This window comes from Centroberyx gerrardi, chromosome 12 (genome assembly GCF_048128805.1).
Source record: "Centroberyx gerrardi isolate f3 chromosome 12, fCenGer3.hap1.cur.20231027, whole genome shotgun sequence".
Lineage (NCBI taxonomy): Eukaryota > Metazoa > Chordata > Actinopteri > Beryciformes > Berycidae > Centroberyx > Centroberyx gerrardi.
Genome location: NC_136008.1, coordinates 12,616,213 through 12,642,608, shown reverse-complemented (window position 1 = coordinate 12,642,608; position 26,396 = coordinate 12,616,213). Strand labels below are relative to the sequence as shown.

The following is a 26,396-nucleotide window of genomic DNA, read 5'->3' as shown; positions in this document are numbered from 1 at the left end:
TACAGTATATGATCACCATACAGGAAATAAATGGCTGTGTAAAACCTCTCACTCTATTCCATTTCCACAAGATGGCAGTAAGCAACTCATTTATGCTGTACTCTTGCCCTTGTGTGGTTGAGTGTGGCAGTCACATGGATTTTACACTGATAGGGTTTGGACTCAAGGGGCAGACTGTTGTCTCTCTATGTGTGAAGTGTGCATGTGTGTGTGTGTGTGCTGTTTGTGTATGCACATTGTTTACTAGAAGATGAATGCCACCAAAAAGACAAAGTAAACAAATTGCTTGAACAACAATTATTATAACAAGTTAAATTGAGCCACACTTAACGGAAATGTAACTGGACATAGCTTGGGAAAAATGTGTGATAATTTGAGTTGCTTGTCCTGCCTTCCTGATGTCCAGACACAGATTTGCGTTCACTCTCTCTCTGATGCTTACTTCTATAATACTTTTAAGTGTGGTAATCTAAGACTGAACTTCAATGTCCCTTATGAGAGAAATTATAGAATGAGAAACTATTTCTCTTTGTACGCTACTTAGTCAAATTCACTGCCCTGGTAGAAATACTATGACAAATTCAAAAGTATTTTCTTTAATTAGTTTGTTTGTTAATGACCATCTAGCATGCTACCAGATCCCTGATTTCATGATAAATCTGGAGAAGGGGATCACCCAGGAGAAGAAGCTATACAGTCCACTCTTTGATAGCATGAATGGCAAGTACAACAATGGTTTATGGGACAAGTGTAACAAATTGAATGATTTGGTAAAGTCACTTCTCTAGTTAGTTCAATGGGTTGCATCCATCTGTAATGCTTGCAAACACAACACTGGAAAAGGGCTGAATGGGGGTACAGCTGCTTTTAGCATGGTTCTCCCTAAAAACACATTCTGCCAAGCTTTAAAGTAAATAAACACTTAAGTATTATGACTAAATATTCAACACTCAAAACTGACAGCTTAGGTTACAACATAATATTCACTAAAGCTGTCAGGTCCATGAAGCTTTGAGCTGTAAAATGACTAAAATCTATCTCTCCTAATAATTCATCCTATTTTTGCATGTCTGACTTGGGGAAAAACAAAGAGGAGATTTCATGCGGCGCTATGTTTTGCATGCGCTCTGTAATTCTGTACAGTAGACAGACACCTCGCGCTTTTGTGTTTCGAACTGGTCTCACGCGGCTGTAGCATGGGGGAATCCGCGGGGCGGGGAAGTGACCTAGTTCTGTCCAATAGGCGTTTGTTATGGGAGGAGCGACATGTTTCTGTAGCCAATCGGAGTCACAGCGGCAAGCAGACAGGCTTCATCCCCGCGTGCCTGAAACACGTGCGCTGGAACAGCTATTTTGCCGTGGCTGATTGTACCCCAGGAGGCAACGTGCTGAAGCATTCCTCTCGCCTGGAAAACGGCACACACTCACGTTTTCTGTGGATTACAAGCAAACTGGAAAAACTATGCTCCACTACCTGATTCTAGACTATTACAGAAAGCCAGAAATATGGTCTAACAGACATGAGAGAAGTTTTGTACCAGTAATGTCCTATAAAACTACAGTACTAGTAAACTACAGTAGTGTATATGATACCTGCATTAAAACAGACAAGTATTTACTTCCCCTCATCTTCCTTATCTTAAACTTTTTTGCGTCTTTGTAACTGCAGTTTTTAAAAAACTGCCCATGTGTTTGTACCTGTCAGTTTGAGCAAGCAACAAACAGCACTCTGTGGCATGCCTCCTCGAGGTGTGGCACGAGGGTAGGTGTGTCTCATAAATATTGAGAATCGAGATCTAAACACGCCCCTCTCGCGCCTTGCCCTGCGAGATGTGACGTCACGTGAACTGCCCGTGTTCGTTCCAGCTGAGAGGACAGCCGTCGCGCGGCCCGAACCAAAGCCCGTGCCCGTGACTGGATCCATCGGATGCTAAAAGTACAGACAGAGAAGGAGGAAAAGACCCCCCTCCCCCCGACGAACAGCAGAGCGCGACTGGAGAGAAGAGAAAGAGCAATACAACTTGTCATCTGACCAATAGGACCATACACGCACTGCTCGTCGCTGCGTTTTTTCTTACTCTGTTTTCCTTCGGTGTTTTGGCGGAGGACGTTGTTTTCTTTGCTTTGCAACTATTTTTGGGTCTCGTATTGAATGGTGGACGATTGAATCGGGATATTATCTCCAACTTTTGCAACATTTTACCTGTCAGTGCAGTCTGCGGATTTCATTTTTTTTCCTGGCTGTGTTTATTATGGACAGCATTCTTATTCAGATAATCTGACTGTCCCTCCCACACTGCTCCACTGAGAATACCAACTTGATCTATCGAGGAGTTATAATAATATCAACACCTGACTGCAATGGAATACTTTAAGGAAAATTACTCTGCATGGAATTAAGCAAACCTAATTGACTACAAGTAAAAAGGTAAAAGTTGTTCTTTCCTCATTTCATTTAAGTTTTCAAAATATTACGAAACTACATTATTAACAGTATGCTCTTAAGTATAATTATGAAGAATTATAGTACAATGGTAGCCTATTATACTATTTCAGCAATGGCACTACTCAAAACTCTCTCTCTCTCTCTCTCTCTCTCTCTCTCTCACTCGGCCCCCCCCCCTCCTCCCTCTCTCTCGTGCATACACACACACTCTCACACGTGCGTACACACACACACACACACACACACACACACACACACACACACACACACACACACACACAGTCATTCAACATACTTGTCTTTTTGGTAGGTGGTCTGGTCAGTTTTTCTCGACCCCTTTTGTGCCCAAGCTATCTTTCTGCGGCCCCGTCTGGTCCAGGATGTCCAGGCAGCTCTCCCAGCTCCTGACCCCCGACCTTCCCGCCGGCGCAAGCCCACAGTTTGGAAGTTGTACTCAGCCTGCAGGCTCCCTCACAGGGGGACACCTCACCTCTATGGCAGGTCTAAAATCCCTCCTGCAGCACCCCATGAAGGGAGACCAACGCGTAAAAAACCCCTGTGACGTGAAAGGTGAGAATGTTATTCATTTGATACATTAAAAATATGTATGGTATGATGTTGTTGATGTTGAATGTGCAGCAGCCCAACACAGACTTTGCAGATGTCACATGACTCAGTCAATCTTCATTCAGCTTGTTTTCACCTGTGCAGTCCATTATCTGATCTTGTGAGGCTCCAGCTACTTCATAGCTGAACATTGGGCAGTTCTTGCATACATTTCCCCCCTCTGTTGCTGTGATATTGGAACTATTCCTACTATTATACAAATATTTAACATTGTCATGCAGCCAACATTTCATTTGTGATCAATTTTTGGCACCAAGTTTCACACCAAAGTGTGATGCATCATTACAGATAGTCTAAAGTTTTAATTTCACAATGACTCTGCCATGAATATTTACCTGGATTTTAATGCCTGCTGTGACTTCAAATTAGGATCCGGATTACAATGATGTGATAACATGTTTTGGTTTAGCTGTAATACTATGAAGGAATGCATTCTGGTTGCTGGCTGTGCCAAACATAGCCCCAGCTATTGTGAGATTTGTTCAGAAGCTTACGTATATGTTATGACAACAAATTGGTTTCAGCTCTTTCTTCATGCTGCAATTTAGCTACCATCTGGTCCATCTGTGAGTGTGTGTACATATGAGAGATACAATGAGAGAGAGAGAGATTTTGCAGAAATGCATCTTATGGGTACACCTGCCACCCCTTTAGTTTTGCACAAATTTGGAGAGTTGACCAAAATATCTTTGAAAAAAGATATTTAAAGAAAAGCCCTTTGGCAAGTAAAACTCTCTTGTGTCTCTCTGAAAACAGTTAAGGTAATCAGACAGCTCAAAGCCATTCTTCATTATCTTCTTCATGAGTTTATAATAGTTCTACCCTCTTCTCTCTGGCAGACAAAGACAGATCTCTGGACGTGGATGAGGACTCTTTGGGAGTGTGCTCCATGAGGAATGGGAGTGGAATAGGCAGCAGTAACAGCAGTAATGGCTGTGCAGGAGGTGGTGGAAATGGAGGGGGTTTCAACCAGTTCCTGGGGCCTCTCCTGTGGGATCGCACCCTGCCTGCAGATGGGGGCCTCTTCCAGCTTCAATACATGGACTTGGAGGAGTTTCTGACTGATAATGGCATGGGCAACGTCCACAACAACAACAACTCCAGTTCGGCCCAGATCCCCTCACAGAGCTCCCAGTCGGCCGTGCCCAACCAGAGCTCCCAGTGCCCACCGTCCTCGCCCCCTCCCTGCTCTTCGTCCTCTTCGTCCTCTTCATCTTCCTCCCCTTCGCTCATTGGTTTGGAAGTGGCGCAGCCGCAGAACATGCTAGGAGGAAATGACTGTCTACATGGTGAGTTTACTGACTTGGGCCATTTGGTCTGTAGTAGTAACAGTAGAACCAGAGACTAGAAAATGAGGACTGTTGATGACATAGCACTCATAGCATTGCATGACATTCATCAAGGTGTATCCATACCAGCTCACAATGGCAAGATCCTAAAAGAGGGTTCTGCGAACTCTGCAGAGTTTAGAGGCGGTTAGAGTCAAATTGTCCCCTGCCACCAATATGAGGTTAGTAGTCCTACAATTCAATAATGGTTGAAATGCAAGCAAGGTTATGTGGTGCTCTTTGAACGTCCCTATGGGCTAGTGATTCAGCATTTTAGCTCTCCCTTTTGAGTTTTAACAAACACCATGGTGACCAAGCATTTTTCTGTCCTGTGGAGTCAAACCCAAGGCAGGAGACAAAGTCACAGGGCTCTAAATGCAAAGTCAACTTGACAGAGAGAATTTGGAAATGGCTGCTTAACAATGAGTGGAATTTACTTCTGATAATATACTTCTATATAATAGCATGGCGCAGGGTTAAAATCCGGTTCTTTCAGGTTGGCCTGTATAGTAGGATAAAGGCCAGGGAGAGATGTGGAGAAAAGAAAGAAAGAGAGAGGGGAAGAGAAAGGAAAGAAAGAGGTCCAGGGCTATTTGATGAGTCAACCTCAGAGCTGTGACAAAGAGGTTTGGTTTAGTTTGGCATGTGATCTATGTACCACAGTGTACAGCACAATCAGCATTCACTCCCAGCCAATTATTCATGTGCAGTAGGGTCAAAACAGCACCAAGAGAGAGGGAGAGAAGTGTGTGGAGTGTTTGCGATTGCGTGTCTTTAAATCTCTCCCCACCTCACACGCTACAGCCATGTGCACGCGTCAGTACACGTGCCGAGCCTGTGAGTACTGGAGTGAGAGAACTAGAGGCAGGGCCAGTAGAGATGTAGGAGGAGCCCAGAGGCCGAGGGAGGGACAGAGGAAGAGGAAGAGGCTCGCTGTGCTACTGGAGTTCAAACTGAATGTCTGATTGCAGATGACCGAGACTAAGTACAACGATATCCAGGAAAGAATGACATATGGGATGTTAATACCGGCCACCTAATTCAATCCTAAAGCCTTCCAAACAAAGTGTGCGTTATAAGCCATAATTAGGCCTTTGTGTTTGCATTACACGAGAAAGGCCTACGTATTGGGATTACAATTCCTTTATATGGAATTTGTGTAAGTGTAAACGATAAAAAAATCGTTCTAAAACAATTTAAATTATAAATAGTCTTTTCATTTGTTCAATTTAAGAATTTATATATCTTATTGTGTGGACTAAAATACTTAATTCAATTTGTGTAAATAATTATGATCAACTCTTCAAAAGCTTGAAACCAGAAAAAACAATATTCTAATCTGTAGTATCATCAACATGCCTACCTGAAAGTTGCTCCATAGACATTGAATAGGAGAATGACTCTCTGGATGTATTAAATGTGAGTTTTTGCACCCAAATGAGATACATTTTATAGTTGTGCTAACAGTTCTTAAGTAGACATCTCAGATTTTTCTTTCTTGGCTTTGGCCATAAGTGACAGGACTGAATATTCACTCATTCTAATTGTTTTATGGCACAGGGAAAATCCACAGGGTGTGGGCAAAACAACAGGAACAACAATAATGATATACAGTATGAACATCACATACCTAATAAGGAGTAGGGCTACTCTTTGCCTTCAGGACAGCTTCAGCCCTTGGAATGCTGTTGTGCAAGTCCTGAACTGTGTGTAGTGGGATATTGGACCTTTCTTCAAAAAGGAAAGCCTCCAGTTCTTTGAGGGATGAAGGGGGAATAATCTACTTCTCATCCTGTGCTCCAGAACTTCCCATAAAGCAGGGAGAGGCAGCCATGTGCCATGGAGGGCCGAGAGTTTGCAGGTTTTCATTCCAACCAATCACTACAGCATGTGATTTCACTGATTAGTTCCTCCGCTCTGGTTGAAGGTGTGCTAATCAATGAAATCAACTGGTGTAGTGATTGGTTGGAATGAAAACATGCATGCTCCCGGCCCTTAATGGCACATGGTTGCCTATTGCTGCCATAAAGATTCAATGAGGTTTAGATCTGATGATTATGGAGACCATGGGAGGTGTTTGACTTCATTCTGGTGTTCATGAAACCACTCTTGAATTGGTTTAGCAGCATGTATGGAGGCATTATCATCTTGGAATATAGGAACATCATGAGGGAACAGACAATGCACCATAGTGTGCACCTTGTGTTATAAGATGCCATCATATTCCCTGGCAGTTATACAGTCATGCAGAGCAATCATCAGGCTTAATGACTCTTGTGAGATGGCTGCCCATATATTACAGATCCACCACCATGTTTAACAGTTGGCAGCAATGTTGTGGGATTGAAGGAAACCTGCCCAAATGTAGGAAAAAAGGGTGACAGCCAACTCATCAGCCCATATTACTGTTTTCCAGATTTTGTGCTCCTTACATCAAGTTATGCGCTCTTTGCATTGACCTTGGTGTTCCCGAATGGCAAAAAATCCCAGTTTTGTGAAACTCACAGCATACAGTTTTTTTGAGACAGTGTTACAAGGGTGTTGATGAAATTCTGTGGTATTTCTTTACCATATTCAGCATCCACCACTAATTAGCCATTGGCAAGGGTGTTGATTGTACAGTGTGTGTGTGTGCATGGAGGTAGAGGAAGAGTGAAAGGGTGTTTATGCTCCGATAGGGAAGAAAAGTCAGTCACGTTAGGTGCATTAGGCCTTAAAGGGAGTGGGGTGAGGTGTAGCCCTATACTGGCCCCACTTAAAGAACTGGTTTCAAGGGGAGGGGTGGAAAGTTATATAACATTTCCACTTTTAGATTTCTCCATAGAGTTTTAGCTCTGGATATTTGAGGTGCTCTACAAGAACTTTGTAGTGGTTTGGTCATGTTGATAACAGTAGCCAATATTATCTACTGACTGAACAAATTGGTACATGATGTTGTGATCATGTATCAGGTTTGTTAGAGCAGTGTTTCCCAAAGTGGGGTCCTTGAGGAGGTTCCAGGGGATACCCAGGAAAATCAGGAATAATTTAGTTTCGCTATTGTTGCAGCAGTAGAAGCACAATGAGAGAATATTTTGATTTTGAGATTATTTTGATCATAGCTTTACAGTGTAGACAGTTTGCAGTTCTGGACAATGTATGTTTCTCAGATGGTGGTTCCCGGAACAAAATCTTATCAAATGGGGGTCCTTGGCCTAATGTGTATCTAGTAAGAGGTCCTTGACATGAAAAAAAAATGAGATTACCTGTGTTACATCAGCATGTTTTGGAAAAGCCAGAGTTTTGCATTGTTTAGTATTTCTGTTCTTACTGTACCCTTTGTATCTCCTGTATATCTGTGTATCTGTATCTACATGCCAAGAACTTGTAATCTGTTGTATCCATTTGCATATTATATTCCCAGTTACTTCTGTAAGCCTAACCCTACCCCTCAAAACCTTACTGTCCATGAAACACAAGCTGGTTGAAGAACCTCTTAAATTCTTTTGAAATCAATTAAGGGCATAGGAATGTCGTTTGTTGTTTTTACAGTCAGAGAGTAGCTCTCTGCTCCCATCTGGTGGTCAGGATGCAAAACTGCAAACTGCTGTACTGCCTTTCTGTGTGGCCTGCTGTCATCAACTACTCATGCTTAGTGTCAGACTAGAATCTGTTTCAGTGTAAATGTAGTTGAGTAAAAGGCATCTAAATCAGATTGTTCTTCTCTTCTCTTCCAGGGAGTCAGACGAGTATGAATGACTCCTGTGAGTCACCCTCCTCCTCCTCCTCGTCCTCCTGTCCACCCATGCTCACACCCACAGACAGCGGGCCCGACGGGATGGGAATGTTTGACATGGATCCCTCAGACATGGCCCTGTCCAGCATCCCTGGCCAGGACTCCTTCGACCCCAGGAGGCACCGCTTCAGTGATGAGGAGCTCAAACCGCAGCCGATGATCAAGAAGGCCCGCAAGATGCTGGTACCTGATGACCTGAAGGTGAGCTCAGTCTAAAGTCTGCAGTGCAGCAGCAGGGAGGTTTAGAGCAGTGATGGTCAACTCAGCTTTATCCAAAAATTTGGGACCGCTCACAAGGTCTTTCTTTAGCAAATGCTATTCAGTAACAGGCAAATGGTATGTCCAATATAACCTGTCATGAACAGTGTTGGGGTTACTTTTAAAAGTAGCTTGTTATGTTACAATCTAATTAATAACATTAATAAAGCCTGTGCAAATATGGGTAAAGAAATAGAAAACAGAAATAATAGAAAAAGGGAAATAATATTATAAGTTACTTAGGCTCACAGATATGAAAACTAACATGCCAAGGTATTTCAGGTAATATTCAGTAACTCAACTTATAAGTAGGTTTCAGAATAGTGCATGCTCAAACACAAACACTCCCTGACCTCACCACCATAAAAAGTACCCATTAAGGGGATTAAGGGGATATGTGGGAGTGGGAGATGACTATGATATGAAAAACCAAAATTATCCTACTAGACTAGACTATCCTACAGAGATAGTTTGCTTTCTTGGCCATGCCCACTGATGTGTGAGAAAGATGTTTATATGCAACATAAAAAATGGCATCAAAATATGATCACGTAAATGACAGTGAACATGCAGCTCGTTGCCACACTTTGTTTAATCTCAAACACTAACTGAATACAGACTTTGAGGATGAAACATCTGCAGTTAGCACAACAGGACTAAACTGGACGGAGCTCGTCCCACACTCATTCATGGCCCAACACCCACATTCCCAATACTGGTATTGCATTTTCTCAGTGCCAGTACTTCAGAATAAATTGCCTACACAATCCAAATGCACTGTAGCTTTGTAGATTTTTCTAGAAACTAGTTTCTTATTCTGAGCATTCACTGATTATTTTATTGAAGTAGTCCTGCATATTTCCCTGATCAGTTAATTTGACTTGCAACATACCCAGAATAGAAATGACTAGTATAGAGGGAAGTATTTTGATAGGATCAGTTGGCAGATGCTGTAATAATAATCCTTTCTATCTTTACCCCTCTCCTATCCCCTCTCAGGATGAAAAATACTGGTCCAGGAGGTGTAAAAACAATGAAGCAGCAAAGCGTTCCCGAGATGCTCGGCGTCTCAAGGAGAACCAAATATCGGTGCGCGCCGCCTACCTGGAGAGAGAAAACGCTGCCCTCCGACAGGAAGTGGCCGAGATGCGGAAGGAACTTGGCCGCTGTCGCAACATCCTTAGTAAATACGAGAACCGCCTCGCCGACCAGTGATGAAGGGGAGGAGCAAAGGGAGGCAGAGGAGGATTAAGCTGGATTAATTTTAAAGACTCTCATTTTTAGGATGGCATGATGGACAGAATGGGGTCATGATGATGATGGTGATGACGATGAGGATGATGATTATGATGATGATGAATGTATGAGACAAGGAGAAAGGTTATATATTGAAGCTCAGGTGTCTTGTTTTGTTGAGGTGTCACAGTGGGCGGTCCTAAAAAGTGATGGACAGAGAGATTAATTAAACAGATGAAAGATGTGACTTTTAAGGGTTTTGTTATTGGAGAATTGTATATTTTTATAATACTTACGAAAAATTAGAGGGAGAGCAAATTTGAAGAATAATTTTGTATATTTTCTACATGACTGGGACATAGAGACATGGAACGCTATGGTAAATATCTTTTTATTATAGATGAGTCCGGAGACGGTGTTTAACAGGTGGTCAACCATAGTTGGGTATTTTTAGACTTGATTATAGTCAGGAAGCAGCAACAGGGGCTAGGAGGCAAGTTTCAATTGTAATATAGAGAGCAAAATGATCTTAAAATTGTATAGTTCAACATTTTTGTGGATTTTACTCAAGCACTTATTTTTTTCTGTTATGCTTCTGTCACTGGGAATGGGCATGCTGAGACAGAGAGAGAGAGAGAGAATGAGAGAGACGGGGAGACACCATGTACACAGTCCAGCACTATCCTCAACACCCGTCTTGACCAGTCTCGTGTGTTTTCTTTTATAGAACAACTCCATCCTATTTAATTGACTTGGTGCTTATGTTCCCTGTTTACCATACCCCACCATCTGTGATACTGACAATACTTGCCCAATTGTACGATGGGCTTCATTTTATGAGACTGGTACATGTTTGTCAAGCCCATCTTTGACTCTTTCTCTCTCTCTTTCTATATCCACGTTGAGTGTTTTTACTCTACTCTGGTGTATAATATCTTACCTAAGCTGGTGAAAGCTGGTTGTGATGCCCCGGGTAACACAGGCCCTCTTGATCTTCCCTTTGAATTGTTAGGACATTGCCCTTCCTCTGTTTCTATATCCACTTGATCCGTTTCCAGCTGCTCTCACTTTCAACCAGTCCCCCTTCCAGTTATATGCTAACTCTTCCCACATTTTGTCCTGTGTCTCCCTTGTGCCTAGACAGCACATAGAACAGTCAAATCTCAGTGTTGTAACATACTCTGAAATAGTCTGTCAATTTCCCCAGGAAAATGCACATTGATTTACTGTACTTTATTAACAAACTTTAATTAGAATTACTGTCTGTCGCTCAAAGAGAAATATTGTCTATATTGGATACAGGTTTGTGTATTTGATGGAGGTCTATAAGAAGTGTGAATGTGGTGAGATGAGTGTATGAATGTTTATGTAAGTGGATTTCAGGAGATGGGCTTCGTACTCCCATTGATTGGAATGGTGTTAATTTCTCAGATTTCTGGGATAAATAAAAGCCAAAATTTCCTATGTTGATTCACAAAGCTTGTTGATACTTTGCGCTTTTTTTCAATACTGCAGTCCTTACTGTTTACTGTGTCTATGAACTTCTCTGTGTACCCACAACACCTACACAGGGGCATGGTACACTACCTATGCCCCTGGGGGGAGGGGGGCAAGGGCCTGGCCAAACCAGTGATAGAGTGTGCTTTTTATCCCCTTAATGACCATGTTGAATAGTTACCATTACTGCTATTATTATTGTTATGATTATGATGATTGTTATCCCTCTTATTGCTGTTCTATATTATTGAATGATTTCCTTTTTTTGGATGAACATGATCTGTTGCACCTTGAAACATCTTTGATCTCAAGTGTTCCTCAGAGAGACTATTCAAATGGAAAAACCCTCACTTTCAACCATTTGCATCCTGTCTCCGATCTCCAGACATTCTACCTTACTCAGTTCTGCTACGGACTCTATACAGCAAACTCAGCTTTCCACAGAGGACGGACATCTTGGTTTCTTTGACCATGGATTCCACAAACTTTGCTGGTTTATCTAATACCTTGAAAATGAGGTTCATCAGACTTAATTTACCGTTCATTATGAATTCTTCTGTTCTTCAGCCGTGTATGGACTATGCACACTATGTATATGTTTCCTGTTGGTTTATTTCAGCCTATTGTCACCTCAATCAGTGATTGTTTGCTCTCCCAACAGGATGTAGTCTCTAATATCCTCACAGATGTGGTTGATAAATCTTATAGTGACTCTAATTGAACTACAACTATCCTGCTGCGTCAGTGGTGTCCATGGTGCCCAGCCCACTTAGTGCTGGTTATTTGGATGTAGTCAAGATTTCCCAAAAAACACCAATAAAAGATTGTTCTCATTCACTGCTCCTCCGTGTTGCTCAGGTGTTTTATCACAAGTTTGTTGACTGTTAGATTTTAGTAGTTCTTGGTGCCTCTCTTAAGTCTGTGTGGTTAAGCTCTGAGTGATTGAGCCTTTAACTAATGCCCAATTTTGACCCAGAGAATGGACAGCTGAGGTCAAATCACAGAGGAATAATACTTTTATAACATATATTTACTTGATTCACTTTAGCCTCATTCTGATAACCACACAATTATTTATGTGGTGAAATGTCCTGAGACTGCCTGTTCTGATACACTCCCAGTTTGTGTACATTGTGTACATTCTTTTAATAGTCCAAATATGCATTCTTACATAACAGAGGCAATGTTGTTTCCATTGGACATTCAAGGAATAGTTCATGCATTTCCAAATGAATTATACTCCCTGTGTATGGGGATACAGTCACAAATATGATTAATTCTCAATCTATAATGCAGCTAAAGTCATAAATATCATATAACACACAGTTGTAAAAGTTTTGGCATGAAAGAGGAGAGGCTAGAGCTACCAAATGAATGCACATATACATTAATTAAAGAATAAAAGAAACAAGACACTCTATGTGTGCAGGCTGTGTGTGTGTGGCTGTGTGTATGCACATCTGGTTAAGGCAGGACTAGTTGGATTTACAACAGGTAAACCCATCAGTTTACTTAGTTGATTGTGTCTCTTGTTTGTTTATTGATGTGTGGGTGAGAGTGTGCATGTGTGCCATCCCCTTTATCTGCTGTCTCAACAGAAATGGGTGAAAGGTCCTTCAGAGTGGAATTTTCCTCAGTCCTTTCCTCCTCAACGCGAACCAGATGTGTGTTTCTGGGCTGTACCCTCTCTCTTTCTCCCTCTCTCCCTCCCTCTCTCTCTCCCTCTCCCCCCTTCTCCCACCCTTTGTTCCCCTTCCCTCAAAATGCTGTGTGTGCCTGTCTCCCTCCCTCATATCGTCTGAGGCCAGGCTTCAAGGATGGACTTTGCACTGCTGCTCCTGTCACTGTGGGCTCTGGCTGGAACTGCGTCCCTGCAGGCTTCAGGTAAGCTCTCTGACTCTATCCATCACTCACATCTGGGAGAGTATGTATGCTGGGAGAGTGCTGCATACACAACGGCCTGTAACTAAACACAGGGAGTTGTCATGCAGTGACCCCTGGAATTACTATTAATTGTTGGACTCTTCCTTTATCAGAGCAATTATTGGAAGAGCTGGACTTTTCCCGGCATGTTTTCTTGTGATGCGGATTGTACCTTATTGTAGAGGATAATGTGTTTATGTTTGTCTCCATATGAGCTGATATGATCATGTGTATACACACAGCACATGTGTGTTTGGGTAGCAGACTGGTCACACGTGCCGCGGGCAGAATGATAGCACACGTGTTCCATCTGGAAGAACGAGGAACCTGTCTGTCTCCCCGCTCGCTCCCCTAAATTTCTCCTTTCCTCTCCCCCTCACTCCAAATGTTCTGGACATTGAGGGCGGGTCCATGCTGGCGTGCAACATAAACTGTTTAAGTGGAGGATTGGGTTTTATGATGTGTTTGATGGAATACATATGGAGGGAGAGGGAAAATGTGGAGGGCTGGTAGGCACTAGAGAAGTGTGAGAGATCCGTCCTGTTCAAATGTAAATTGAATTGTTTAAACAAAACCATTGCTAGATTGTGAAACCAGACCAATAAATACTATATGTTTTCCTCTTTGCTGATGCACAGACTGAAAATAACACTCTGACTTTTCAACAAAACCAAGATTGGTAGTTTTAATGGCAAAGAGTAAGAAAGCCTCCCATCTAAATGCTAACTCTGCAGCCAACCTGGGTGGCAAATGTTTGCCCGACCACCCACACTAAATTTACCTATCCTTCAAACAGAAAACAAAGCAGACTTGGCAAACAAAATCTCATTACAGTTCTGAGCATTTATGGTTTTTACAAGGGGTCGTGAATGGAGTAGGAGCAAACAAAGGTGCAATTACTGTGAAGGTGTGATAGTGTCTGTGCTAACAGGGACCACAGGGTCGTGTCCAGAGAGGCTGCTGGGAGAGGAGAGGAGGAGGACGTGTCCTCGACCCTGTAAAGCAGACAGGGACTGTGGCAACAAGCGCCAGTGTCTGTGTGACGGCCAGTGTGGTCTCAGCTGTGTGGCTCCAGGTAACTGCATGTGTGCCCTCTATTGTCAGTGTGAACACCACTGTGGTCTCAGCCATTGTGAGTGTGTGTGTGTGTAGGTGTATACGCAGCTGTGCCTACATACATCTGTGTGCGCATGTATTTTCCTCTTGTGAAAAATAAATGCCTTGGTTATGCCCAAAAACTGGGTGTTTTTGCTCACCTCAAAATACACCCTTGCCAGTGCTGAACACAAGCTTTTAATTATATTTGTGCAATGTAAATGAGGGCACTGTGCATGGATCCAATCTAGTTATACAACCTCATTGGTGCCCTTTTTAAAGGGTTTAGTGCTAACCATTCCAATTGTCCTGTACAAGCAACAATCCAACACCATATGAATAATTCTTTGTTCCTCTCTCCTCTCCTCTCCTCTCCTCTCCTCTCCTCTGGATTATCCCTTCTCTCCGCAGGTCGTACTTGTCCCTGGCCTCTTCCTCCCAGTGACAACTCAACAGCTCGCCTCCTCTCTCCCACTCACTCGTTTTCTGCCCTGCTGGAAGTGCGCTGTAACCCAGGATTCGCGTTGCCCAATGGCTTGGATGCAACTATCCGCCGTTGTCAGGGTGACCGACAATGGAGTGGGGATGAGCCCATCTGCACAGGTGGGTTGGAGTTCAACAGAAAAATGTTCTTGCTCGCTCTACTTCAGATATCCACTTAATATAGGCGTTCATAGAACAGGCAATAAACATTACCTGGAAGAACGTGCTGTGGTAGTCGTTACTTTCTCTGATTTGATATTGATCGCTTATTTTTCAGAGGCAACAGATATACTGCATGTGTATATGTTTGTGTGTGTGCAAGTCAATGGTATATGGTAAAGGTGTGTGTGTGTGTGTGTGTGTGTGTGTGTGTGTGCGAGAGAGATAGAGAGAGAGAGATTCAGGAATGAAACCCCTCTGTGATTGTGTCGACTGAGACATTGCACAACTGGGACCTATTTTCCTCATCGCCATAGCAACTGGAGCTTCAGTTGTTCATATTGGCTGTCTAAAGATTTTACTGTTGTACTGTTGATAAGTTCAAAGAGGAGCTGAATGCCGAATACATTTCTGTGTGCATGCATTTACGTCAACGGTGCCACACTGCATAGCACAGAATGACTGGTATTGTATTTGTGTGTGTGTGTGTGTGTGTGTGTGTGTGTGTGTGTAAGGGGGGGGTGCACTAAAGCTCACAAATCTATATTTTCAGCTATTATTTACAAGTTTATATGATTATATTTATGACAGCTTGTGGTGGGTTTATAAATAAAATATGTGCTAGAGGTCTTCTGCAAGTTCTACTTGACCTAAAACAGACATGTGACCAGGATTACTTTAAAGATTCTTCTGTTTAGTTCATGGTGACCAGAGCAGAGCTGTAAATAATCAGATTTGGGCACAGACACAACCATGACTAGCTGAGCTGGGTCTGTCTGGTCTTATTCAGTTCCTATAGAAAGTACAAAAGGTCCTTGGCATGATTCCCCTTTTTTTATACAGTACCACCATTGTACCAGTGTGCCCCGAGATAGTGGAGTGGTTAAATCTTCCCTTCTCTGTCTCCTTCGCTACATTCTCAGTCTAAATATAGAATAAGAATACTAAAGCTGAGCAGACTGCCCACAAGAGACAAAAAATTGTACCACTGTGCTGCATGGCTGTGCTGCACAGCTATCAATACTTCTTTTTTGTTTGGATACATCTCATCATCATATAGAACCTAAAAATATAGCATGCTTTTTGCTTGGGTGTTGCACTTTGGATCAAAACCCTGTCAGATCTGATCAAAATGATAAGATTTCACCTTCAAAGGCCTGAGACCTGCAGCACTTATCCCGGACCTGGAGCTAAATATATATTTTTAGGAATCCTCAACCCAGCTGGGCTCTGGTCAAACCCTTGAGGTTTTTGGAGGAACGGCTATACCCACAGACGTCAAATGAGGCTACGATTCTCAGCTCTCTTGTAGAGTATCTTCCTGCTGAGAGACAGGCAGAAGGTAGGTGGGTTTTGAACGTGTGAGAGTGTTTGTATTGTGTGTCCTGTACATGTGTGTTTGAGTGCGAGTCGAGCTCCTTCATGCCTATTGAGAGGCAGTGGGCGGCAGATCACTGTCAGAGTGGCAGAGAGCTGTGCGCACAAGTGTGAGTGTGTGTGTGTGTGTGTGTGTTGAGAGAGAGAGAGGTAGAGAGGTAGATTTTTCTGTATACATTAGATGTGTATGTGTAGGCGGCAGATTGCACATGTGTCACAGAGTTTGTGTGTGTGTGTGTGTGTGTGTGTGGGCGACAGATCAGTCAGGAGAGTCAGAGAGCTCTCTTGCTCACGGTGCTCCAGGCCTTTCTGTTCCCTGTTCTCCTCTCCTCTGCTCTCTTCTCTCATCCTCTTTTCCTCTCATCTCCTTCTCCTCTCATCCTCTTCCATCTGAGGCCTCTGATAAGGTCTCTCTCTACAAAGAGAGCCAAGGACAAGCATGCTGCTCTAGGCTATTGAGTTTGTGGTGTGTGTGTGTGTGTGTGTGTGTGTGTGTGTGTGTGTGTGTGTGCAAGAGAGAGAGACTGTGAGAAAAAACCCCCCACAAAGGAGGCTTAAGGGGCTTGGCCAACCCTGTGCATCTATAGTCTAAATCAGTATATCAGAGCCTGCATTTAACACAGTCATTCAGAGTCAGTCATTTGTTCTTTATCAAACTGGTTTAAAGCATTGCATCTGATATACCTGTTTCATACTGGTTTCTTGCTGCAGCATGTGTGGGTGGCAGTAACGCTGGGACACACAGGCAGGAGAAGGGCGGTACGTGAAAACACTGAACTCAGCTTCAGGCTCTCATCCGCAGCCAAGCAGGCTCTTAACTCTCCCTCTCCCATAGGTCACTTTACATTCTTATATTAACATTTCCAGGTTTCAAATACCTAAGACATCCCTCAGGCAAGAGCTGTCTCCGCCTTTCAAAGTCGTGTTCGGCTTCGAAAGCCCTGCACTTGATGCAGCTCGGGTCGCTCCAACCTCTCTCCAAGCACCACTCTTGATATTTATATTTCTGTGAGTGTGAGGTACTCAAACTTCCAGGAATGAACAGTGCCAGGTGTTATACAATCACAGATATAGCTGTTTCTGAGAGGGCTGTGGCGGCGTTTCACCTGCTTATCTAACTTTTATTTATTACCTGGGAAAGGTTATTTCCACTTAGGTAAAAAAAGACATTGGGTGAAACGCCTCTATAGGTCACAAACTGCATGGAAACTTTGGTTAACGCAAGTCAAATGAGGTAACATGATGGACACTCCTTCCCTCTGTCATTCCTTCTTCTGTCATTCCTTCTTCTGTCCTTCCTTCCATCCATATGTTTTTCTGGTGGTACTTTTTACTTTTCTAAGTCATAACTCCAAGCTGCTGTGATGTGAAGCTCATTTGGAGGAAGTCAGGAAGGGAACTCAGATGACAAGAACATGACGTGTCCAGATGTTCTGCTTCTCGCCATTTGAAGACAAAGGTTCTTCTCCTCTCACCTCCCCTCCCCTCCTTCCTCTCTCTCTCCCTCAGGAACTGAGTCACCCACGGCCCATGCTGCCCAGACCTGCCCTCTGCCTGACGAAGTCATCAACACCTTCAGCATCCAGGGCAGCGCTGCCATAGGAACCTCCATCCGCTACAGCTGTCTGTCTGGGTGAGAGATGGGGGCAGAAAAGAGGGGGAGGGCGAAGGGTGGAAGATGGTGGATAGGTAGGGAGGTAGGGAGGCAGGGAGCGCGTAGGCAGTGGGTATGAAAACCTGAAAGAAGGGTTAAGAAGTAGAAATCTGAGGGAGAGGGGAGAGGACGGGATGAAGAGGAGGCAGAGTGCGAGAGGGAGAAGAGGAAAGGTTTGAGTACAGGAGAGATGGTGGGGCGGCGGGGAGTGATGGGGAGGGGTGGGGTGATGAGTGATGAATGGGAGGGAATTCATTTTGATCCCCCAGCTGACGACTTCTCCAGTCAGCTAACTAGGTCATTACATTCTAATCTTGTATTGACTCCCCTTTACAGCGTGAGTCATCCGCTGGATAAGATGAGACCGAGTGCATATGTCAGCCAGAATCGTGCACACAAAATCTAGACACTCTGAAAGAGAGATGCGGAGAAAGGGGGAATCATGTGCGCCTTTCATCACTTTAGTGTATTCAGACGGAGCTCCTCAGCTGTCAATACTGTACATGTCACACAGCCATCTCTCCCTCTCTCTCTCCATCTGTGTCTCCTTTTGCTCCTGCAGAGCGGATATAGTGGGAAGCAGCGAAAATTTCTGTCAAGATAATCAAACCTGGCAGTACCCTCACCCCATCTGTCAAAGTAAGTATGCGTAGTATATCTCGCACTAACTGTATGTGTGTGTGTGTGTGTGTGTGTGTGTGTGTGTGTATGTGTGTGTGTGTGTCTTCCTGTTCACACTCAATGTTACGCCTGCATCTTTCAAGGTTAGCTGGAGAAGACGTCGGCAGAGAAAAGGATGATGGTTGGTGTGTGGGTGAATGGATTGAGGCCTTCTGAGAGTGTGCGTGTGTGTGTGTGTGTGTGTGTGTGTGTGTGTGTGTGTGTGTGTGTGTGTATTTTCTGGGGGCGGATATTGTACTCATCATTTTCAGACCTTATCTTGTGTGCATGTGTCCATGTGTGTGTGCAGGTATGTAAGAGAGAGTGAGTCAAAGAAAGAGACAGACAGATGTACTAAACACACAGACCTTCTGAGTACACTCTACAAGATCAGCTGCTCTGTTTCGCAGTGCTTTTCTGCCATCTTCTGGCTAAAATTGGTATTGCATGGCCTGTTAAATAATGGGGAAAGGGCATAGCGCACTATAGTTACAGATCAGAAATTCTTACATGAAGCTTCTCGCATCATGTTAAGATAAAGAAGAATATGATTTATGCTGGCCTTTGTCCAGAAAATTAAAGACATGCAGACTGGTGATCACTTTCAACCTCCTCCCCTCTCACTCTCTTGCTGTTTCTCTCCGTTTTGTCAGAAGTGTATTGCCTGCCTCCTCGAGAGGTGGAGCAGGGCTATGTGGTGGCCGTCCAGAAGACTGAATATGAGGTGGGCTTTGACATCCACTACCTCTGTAAGAAGAACTTCCTGTTGGACGGACCCCAGAAGGTCACCTGTCTATCAAACGGCAGCTGGAGCGCCCTGCCTCCATACTGCAGAGGTGAGAGGCATCCTGGGAAACAGGAGACGGTTATACCAGGAATGATGCCTATACATTTGATTAGTCTTCCCACTGGTGTACCTTTAAAATAAAGACTTATTTGAGTACATTTCAAAATTGCAATTGAAATTGTTACAGCACCAAGATACTCAATATATTTCTACTACTATGCAAAGTGTATGAACACACATAAATACATACATAAATACATACATCTATGCATGCATACATACATAGAATATTTATTAGAATTGACAGTATTTGTATACATATTTACATATATATTACATCTGTCTATGTTTTATACTATACTTCTATACTTTGCTCATCATTTTTGTAGCTCGCTGTCTCATCCCTGCTGAGCGAAGCCGCGTGGAGATCGGTGGAGTGAAGCGCTGGCCATTTGATGTTACAGACGCCATGGTTCCACACGGGGAGAACGTGACGTTCTACTGCAAACACCCTCACAAGCAGTGCAGCTTCAGTGCAACCCAGACCTGCTTTGATGGAAAGCTCCGGCCATCCACTTGCTACCTTGGTGAGCCACATATACAGACCGGCCCTTTCTTATGTATTTTCTTATCTATATCTGTTTCAACAGGCCGTTCAGCACTTTAGAGTCATTCATTCTCATTATTGAGGGTTCGAGACATGAACTTCTCTCCCTTCTCTTCCTCTTTCAGAGCCCACCTGGCTGCAGTACAAACTCTTCCCTCACCGGCTGGTGTCAGAGATCGAGGCGTGTGAGCCTGGTGATGTGGAGTGATGACCTGTCCATCCACCACTACCCTACACCCCCAACACTCCCTCTTCACCCTGCAGCCTCTGTTTAAACCTGCTATCATTACAGTCTGCCAAACCCTCTAATATGCCTCAGCATTCATGTGGATCAGCGGGCTATACTCTGTGCTTGTGGCATGATGGGTTTGAATCCTGCTCATAACCTTTGTCACGTCACTCTCTACTGCATATTATCACAAACTGCAGGCATACAAATAATCTTTAAACCCCTCAAGTATTTCTTTGCTTTCTCTTCCAGCTTGAGCCAATTCATATATTAGAGGGTAATACATAGGTGAATATGTATAACGCAGTAATACCAGTTATGCCAGTTATGCCAGTAATGATACCTTCATGTAGCTCATAATGTGGCTATGGCTTGACTCTGTGATCTCTCACTGTGTGATCCCCGGCTTGTTGTCACTGTCTGCCTTTCTGTCCTCTGTTGGCGTGATACTGACGCATCAAGTCTTGAGGCTTGTAAGTTTTATTGATGTGAATGATTTGAAATAAAACAATGTCAAAAAATAGCTTGCTCTCTAGCTGACTCCTTTTAATGGCATACAATAGGTGAGTTCAAGCCCATTTTTCAACAAGCTCTTGATTTCTGACTGTCTTGCTCTCTTGCCCTCTCTCTCTCTCTCTCTCTCTCTCTCTCTCTCTCTCTCACACACACACACACACACACACACACACACACACACACACACACACACATACACACGCACGCACATAGAGCCTCCTTTGCAGGCTGCAGGTTCAACCATACTCATAGGCTGAACATGGCTACTGGTCGGACCCGGTAGGCTGCGACACCATAGCAACTCCCCTTGACCCCTCCCTCCCTCAGTATTCGCAGCATCACCCTTTACACTGCACATTCATATTTGGTCCTCCGGAAATATCCACAGCTCGGGTAAGCCAGTCCCTATGCAGCGAGTGTATGGGTGGAGTATAGTTTAAAATACAGTTTTAAAATGTATCGACAGCGTGTCCGGCGCATCCTACACCTGCCGTAAAAGCATAGCGTGAATAAATAGCAGTACGCCGGTAAAGTTTGTCCTAAAGCTGCCGGGTTGCGCTCTCGGTGTCTCGAACCCTCGACTCTAAAATGGCTGGCTGTAGGTCCGAGGAGGCTCCGGTGCAAAGGGAAGGATCCGCTCCACACCGCGACCGTCTGTAAATATACATGTTTTTCTACAGCGAATGACGCGTTAGTGGTGGCGTTGTCCCAGGTCCGAGTGTTGTCAATGCGCACACGCGCCATAATAATATTGGCATTTCGGACCTAGGACTGTCTGAGCGTAATGGCGTCCTCCACGGACAGTGTTCCTCGATTTATCCTCAGACAGATATTAACCAAAGAGGAGGATGCGAAACCAAACGTGATGTTTTAAATACCAGACGAATTCAAAATGTAACGTTTTATTCTCTGGGTTGCATGCGAATGATAAAAGTGAGAGAGGAAATGTTTAGCCTGCATCAGTCGGACCCGTCGCTATACTCTGGTGCGTTTATTCTGTGAATGATCGGCGACTCCGGTCGACCCTCGGTAAGCAATTCGCCTAATTTATACAGCAGGATCATGAAAGGTAGCCTATGCAATTAACAGGACACGGTCTGCAGTTTAGGGGGGTCATAAGTCGCTCATTATTTAGGAACGAGGAATTAGTAATGATACGGTTTTATTAGTAATAGCACATAACAGTATCACAGCCAGTAATAATTATAGGCTTATTGCACTAAACTTGACCAGCGACACTTGACCCCAATAATCACCACACACTGAGTTGTATGTTTCTCCCAACAACTCCTACATATTTATTTCATTCCCTTAAAATTATAACAGAGATTACTATCCTATTTTGTTTAATTAGCCTATACTGTTCATCTGTTACTCTCATTTGTTAATTTGTTTATTATTTTATCCCTATTTTACAGAAATATAAATAGGTATGCCCCAAAATGGATTCTCAGTTGGCTACAGTCCTGACCAGTGGCAGCTTGGATGTCCAAAATGGCAGCCAACGTGCAGAGGGATCAGGGCCAGTGACAGAGGTTTTTGTGGACCCAAAGGAAAAAACCTCACCCACTACTCCACCAGGTAACCTCCAGCCATGCCCTCTCAAAGCAGTGACCTCGAGGCAAGATGCTCCATCAATCAATGGGGAAATGCCAGAGGTGGGCGGGACATCCAAGCCAGCCTCTCAGGAAAGGAGTGAGATTGGTGGATTCAAACAGCCAATTACAGTCAAGACTGGAGTGCCTGTTTTGCGCAGCCAACCAATCAGAATCAAAATTGTTGTTCCTCCTCGGTGCAAAAGGCCAATCACAAACTCTACCATCAGCCTGACCAAAGACTTTTCTCACTCTCATTTCACCCGACCTGTTTTGGTCTCAACTGGGACCATGATCACAGAAAAAAATACTAGTAAAATCCCAATAGCCACATTTTCATCTGTGAAGACTGAGCGGGAGACAAAGGAAGTTACGAGTCAAAAGACTGAAGAACCAAAAGTTGAATCATTCCATGGGATGGAAGCAGAGGAGAACGAGGAAAGGTGTGAAGAGAGAGATGTTACAGATGCTAATATCAACCATACTGTTGTTCCAGAAACGCCTTTTAACTCCAGTACTGATGCAACTCAAGTACAGATCCAACAAGGGATCAAAGAGGAAAGGACAGAGAGAGAATGGGGGACAAAGACTCCTCTCATTTCACAAGCAGTGGACTTGAAGGCTTGTGCGAGTAAGGAGGTGGAAGAGGTAGGAACGGAGGAGCAGACAGAACCGCTGGACCTGAGTTTGCCTAAGAAAAGAGACAGTAAAGAGAGGAAGTATGGGCGCTTTATGGATGATTCTGGCTGTGAGAGCTCATTGATTATGGAGGTGGATGAGTTCGAGGGAGAAGGAGATAGAGATATAGTAGAAGAGGATGATGGTGACAATGAAAAAGAGGACTCTGCATTCCATATGAATGGCACCGATGCATTTGGAGGTTCTCTCCTGTCTCCCTCTTTCTTCTCTACCTCTGTCTTTACCTCCCTCCCTTCGATAGACTGTGACACTGAAAACCTACTTCTTATAGACGACCAGGGAATTCCTTATACTCTCAGTCCAGACGGACTCAAAGTGCCCCAAGTAGACGCTTCCAAGTCAGAGGACCCTCTCTCAGATCAGCCTGATTCAGCAGAGGCAGAGAGAAAGGCGTCGTCACATTTGGCCACGTTAGCAGGTCCCAACCTCAGCCAAAGTTTAGATAATGCACTGCACACGCTAAACGCACCTTCTGGTGATCTGTATCCCTCACCAGCCTCCACCAATGATTCACCGTCACTCGGTGTTGAGCGGTCAAAGGCCGCTGACCTCTTCACGAGCGCACAACTGATAAAGACCTTGGAGCCCTCTAAGGCCCCAGAGCCATGCATTAAAGCTGTTCATGAGGCTGGCGCTGCTCTGTCTCAGCCCTCTGGGATATCAGTCCCCAGCCAACCCATTCAGATCCTCACTAACCCCTCTACCAACACCCCTATTCTCCTTCTGTCCTCTTCCTCTGCCCAGCTCTCCTCTGCTCCAGTGGGCCTCTCGCTTCCCCTTTCTGTCACTCAGAACTCACCGGGCGCCTCCACCCCTATGCTCCTCCTCCTTTCTTCTGTCCCCTCCTCCTCTGGTGAGTCTGTCTCTACCTCCACCCCCATTGCTGTCCTTGACCCCGCTACTGGTCAGTTGTCCCAGATCACTGCGTCCTCAGCCTCGGTCTCACTTCCTTTGTCGTCTGGTCAGGTCAGCACACTGGGGTCATCTCTGTCCACGCTCTCTCACCCTGTAATCAGACTGAGCCCCAATAACCCTCCTGTTATCCTGTCAGGAGTGAGTAACAGCATAAACCCCGCCCCCGTTCTCACCTCTCTCTCTGTCCCCTCGTCCACCCCCGCTCTCCAGACCAACAACCTTATTCCCTCTGGAGGAGCCGTTCACAGTGCGACTCCCCTCATTCACACCCAAACTAACTCCTCTGATTCAAACCCTGGAACTGAAGCCATATACACTGAAGAAGTCTCAAATGAAAACAACAAGCCATCGACTTATACAACAGCATCGTCATCCTCTCCGCACCCACAGTCTGCTACTTTGACCTTTGACCCCTTAGGTCAGCCCAGCTCAGAGACAGAAGACCGTTCCCCGGCCTCGGAGCCCAAGTTTGAGCCCTCTGACCTGCAGTCGGAACACGTACCGCTGGACGACCATCTCTACTTCTCCAACTCTGCGGCTCCTCCCTCCCCTCCCATCCTCACCTCCGGCCAACTGGACTCCCTTGACCCACTGGATCCCCTCTCTCCAGCCTCGTCACCCAACTCCATGGGCCCCCGCAGGGTGCTGTACTGCCAGCTGTGCCCGCGGGTCTTCTTTTACCTCTCAGACCTCGAGCGCCATGCCATCACCCACTCGCAGAAGAAGCCTCACGTTTGCCAGCAGTGTGGCAAAGCCTTCAAACGCTCCAGCCATCTGCAGGTCAGTGCAAGCTAATCATTACTATAATTTGACTAGTGTAATACAAGTAATGACAGATGTCACATTGCACTAATTACCATCGTAATAACAGTTAATGAAAGCAATGCGTTACATTAGCACTGCCATGCAATCAAAAGGTTTACCATTTTCTTCAACAGAGACACAAGCACATTCACACCGGCCAGAGGAACTACGTGTGCCCCATCTGTGCCAAGCGCTTCAGGGAGGCGGGCGAGCTCCAGCGCCACCAACGGGTGCACACCGGAGAGAAACCCTACCAGTGCCAACTTTGCCACACGCGCTTCGCCGAGCGCAACACGCTACGTCGACACACCAAGCGCAAACACCCATACCACCAAGTAGCCATGGAGATGCTGAGCGAGAGAAGAGGTGGAGGAAGTAGAGGAGGCGGAGGAGATGGGGGAGGAGGCGGATCGGGAGTCCAGGAGGAGGAAGAGAGTGCAGAGTGGTACAGCTCCACTGTGTCCAACTTGGATAACTCAGAGTCTGAGATGGAAAGTTAGAGTTGTCTGCAGATAGACTCCAGAGTGAAGGGGAGGAGGAGGAGATGAAGAGAGTTGGAAGCGAAGCGTCAGGCAGGGTGAACGTACTGAACTCTGGCTCAGACTCTGATTCACATGCTTAGATACTAAATTTTCCTCTTCATTAAAACATATTTAATTAATATTCAAAGAAGGGAGCACTTGCAATATTTATTTCATTGTTTCTATGTTCATTTATTTATTATGAATGTATATTTTTTCCATTCCATTTGATGGGCCAAAAATACAGTCTTCAGAGTCATACGCCATTTATTGTATTCCTTTTGAATTAGCTTTCCTGTATGAAAAGAAAACTTGAATGGTAGGGAAAGCTCATGCTTGAGATCCTGTTTTTTTTCTGTCAGTTAAAAATACTGAGTAGGCCGCTAACATGCCCCTAAAAAGAGACTATTGCATTCCCATATTATCCATGATGAATACCTAAAGTGCTCACAATAGAAGGATAACTTATTTACTCTGTAACAATTATCTGCTCTAGTTGTATATTTATGAACAGAGTACTATTTGTAAGAGCTGCACTTCTGCACTATCTAATGTGAAAGATGTAATCTTTCTTACCGTCAGAGACACTGTGAGTCATTTGCACTTGGTTTATTTCAATTCAATATTCACTTTTTTTATGTTGTGAATGAAAATGCTTTCTTTTTCTTTTGTTGCCTTCTAAAGAGTGATTTTATGTATTTAATCCATATCATACAATGGTTTGACCAAAAGTTCTGAGTTATTCTAACATAAACACTATATATTAAAGTTTTTCATTAATGTGATTTTGTTAACTTATTTGAATTAAATTTTGCTGACTGTACATGAATCTGTATCACATTCTTTTAATTTTCACTTTCACTTTTAGCTCTCTTCGGAGTCTGTTTCATACAGATGCTTAATGAATCAGTTATCAAAGAGTGGACTTGCATAAAGAGGTTTTGATCACATATAATTCTCCTCAGTTATGAACACTGGGGCCAGTATCCATCTCTCCCCTCTAATTTTAGCTGATTCACTGACTGGATTTTCTTTTCTATATTAATCACCAAAGTAGACACCAGAGTTTACACCAATCTCTGGGATCAAAAGTAGAACAAAAAAAAAAGATACCTGATATATATCTGCTGGGCTTGCGACCTGACCAGTTGGACTGTCTCCAGGGAGTAATTGAGTTTGTAAGACAGCCCTCTGTTTTTTTCACT

The 26,396-nt window shown here is 44.1% G+C and overlaps 4 protein-coding genes across 5 annotated transcripts in view; 3 read left to right on the top strand and 1 right to left on the bottom strand.

Annotated features, from left to right (window-relative positions):
• The window catches only part of LOC139922295 (uncharacterized), a 114,157-nt gene that overhangs the window by 80,511 nt on the left and 7,250 nt on the right, over window positions 1-26,396 (bottom strand). The window lies entirely within an intron of this gene.
• dbpb (D site albumin promoter binding protein b) lies at window positions 1,893-12,009 on the top strand. The gene is made up of 5 exons (XM_071912767.2): window positions 1,893-2,420; window positions 2,757-3,016; window positions 3,913-4,362; window positions 8,118-8,377; window positions 9,434-12,009. Exons 2-5 carry the CDS (start codon window positions 2,827-2,829, stop codon window positions 9,647-9,649), a joined length of 1,116 nt encoding a protein of 371 aa, XP_071768868.1. The 5' UTR covers window positions 1,893-2,420; window positions 2,757-2,826; the 3' UTR covers window positions 9,650-12,009.
• On the top strand, window positions 12,977-20,644 carry ntd5 (ntl-dependent gene 5). 2 transcript variants are annotated; one of them, XM_071912769.2, is made up of 8 exons: window positions 12,977-13,051; window positions 14,022-14,165; window positions 14,597-14,788; window positions 17,714-17,837; window positions 18,421-18,497; window positions 19,172-19,354; window positions 19,695-19,892; window positions 20,038-20,644. In XM_071912769.2, exons 1-8 carry the CDS (start codon window positions 12,985-12,987, stop codon window positions 20,118-20,120), a joined length of 1,068 nt encoding a protein of 355 aa, XP_071768870.1. In that variant the 5' UTR covers window positions 12,977-12,984; the 3' UTR covers window positions 20,121-20,644. The 2 variants fall into 2 exon arrangements, with proteins under 2 accessions (XP_071768870.1, XP_071768871.1); XM_071912770.2 differs by lacking the exon at window positions 14,022-14,165 and having other exon boundaries at window positions 12,979-13,051.
• Window positions 21,136-25,924, top strand: LOC139922272 (uncharacterized). Its single transcript, XM_071912747.2, has 3 exons — window positions 21,136-21,313; window positions 22,076-24,646; window positions 24,805-25,924. The coding sequence occupies exons 2-3, from the start codon at window positions 22,100-22,102 to the stop codon at window positions 25,168-25,170; spliced, it is 2,913 nt and encodes a 970-aa protein (XP_071768848.1). The 5' UTR covers window positions 21,136-21,313; window positions 22,076-22,099; the 3' UTR covers window positions 25,171-25,924.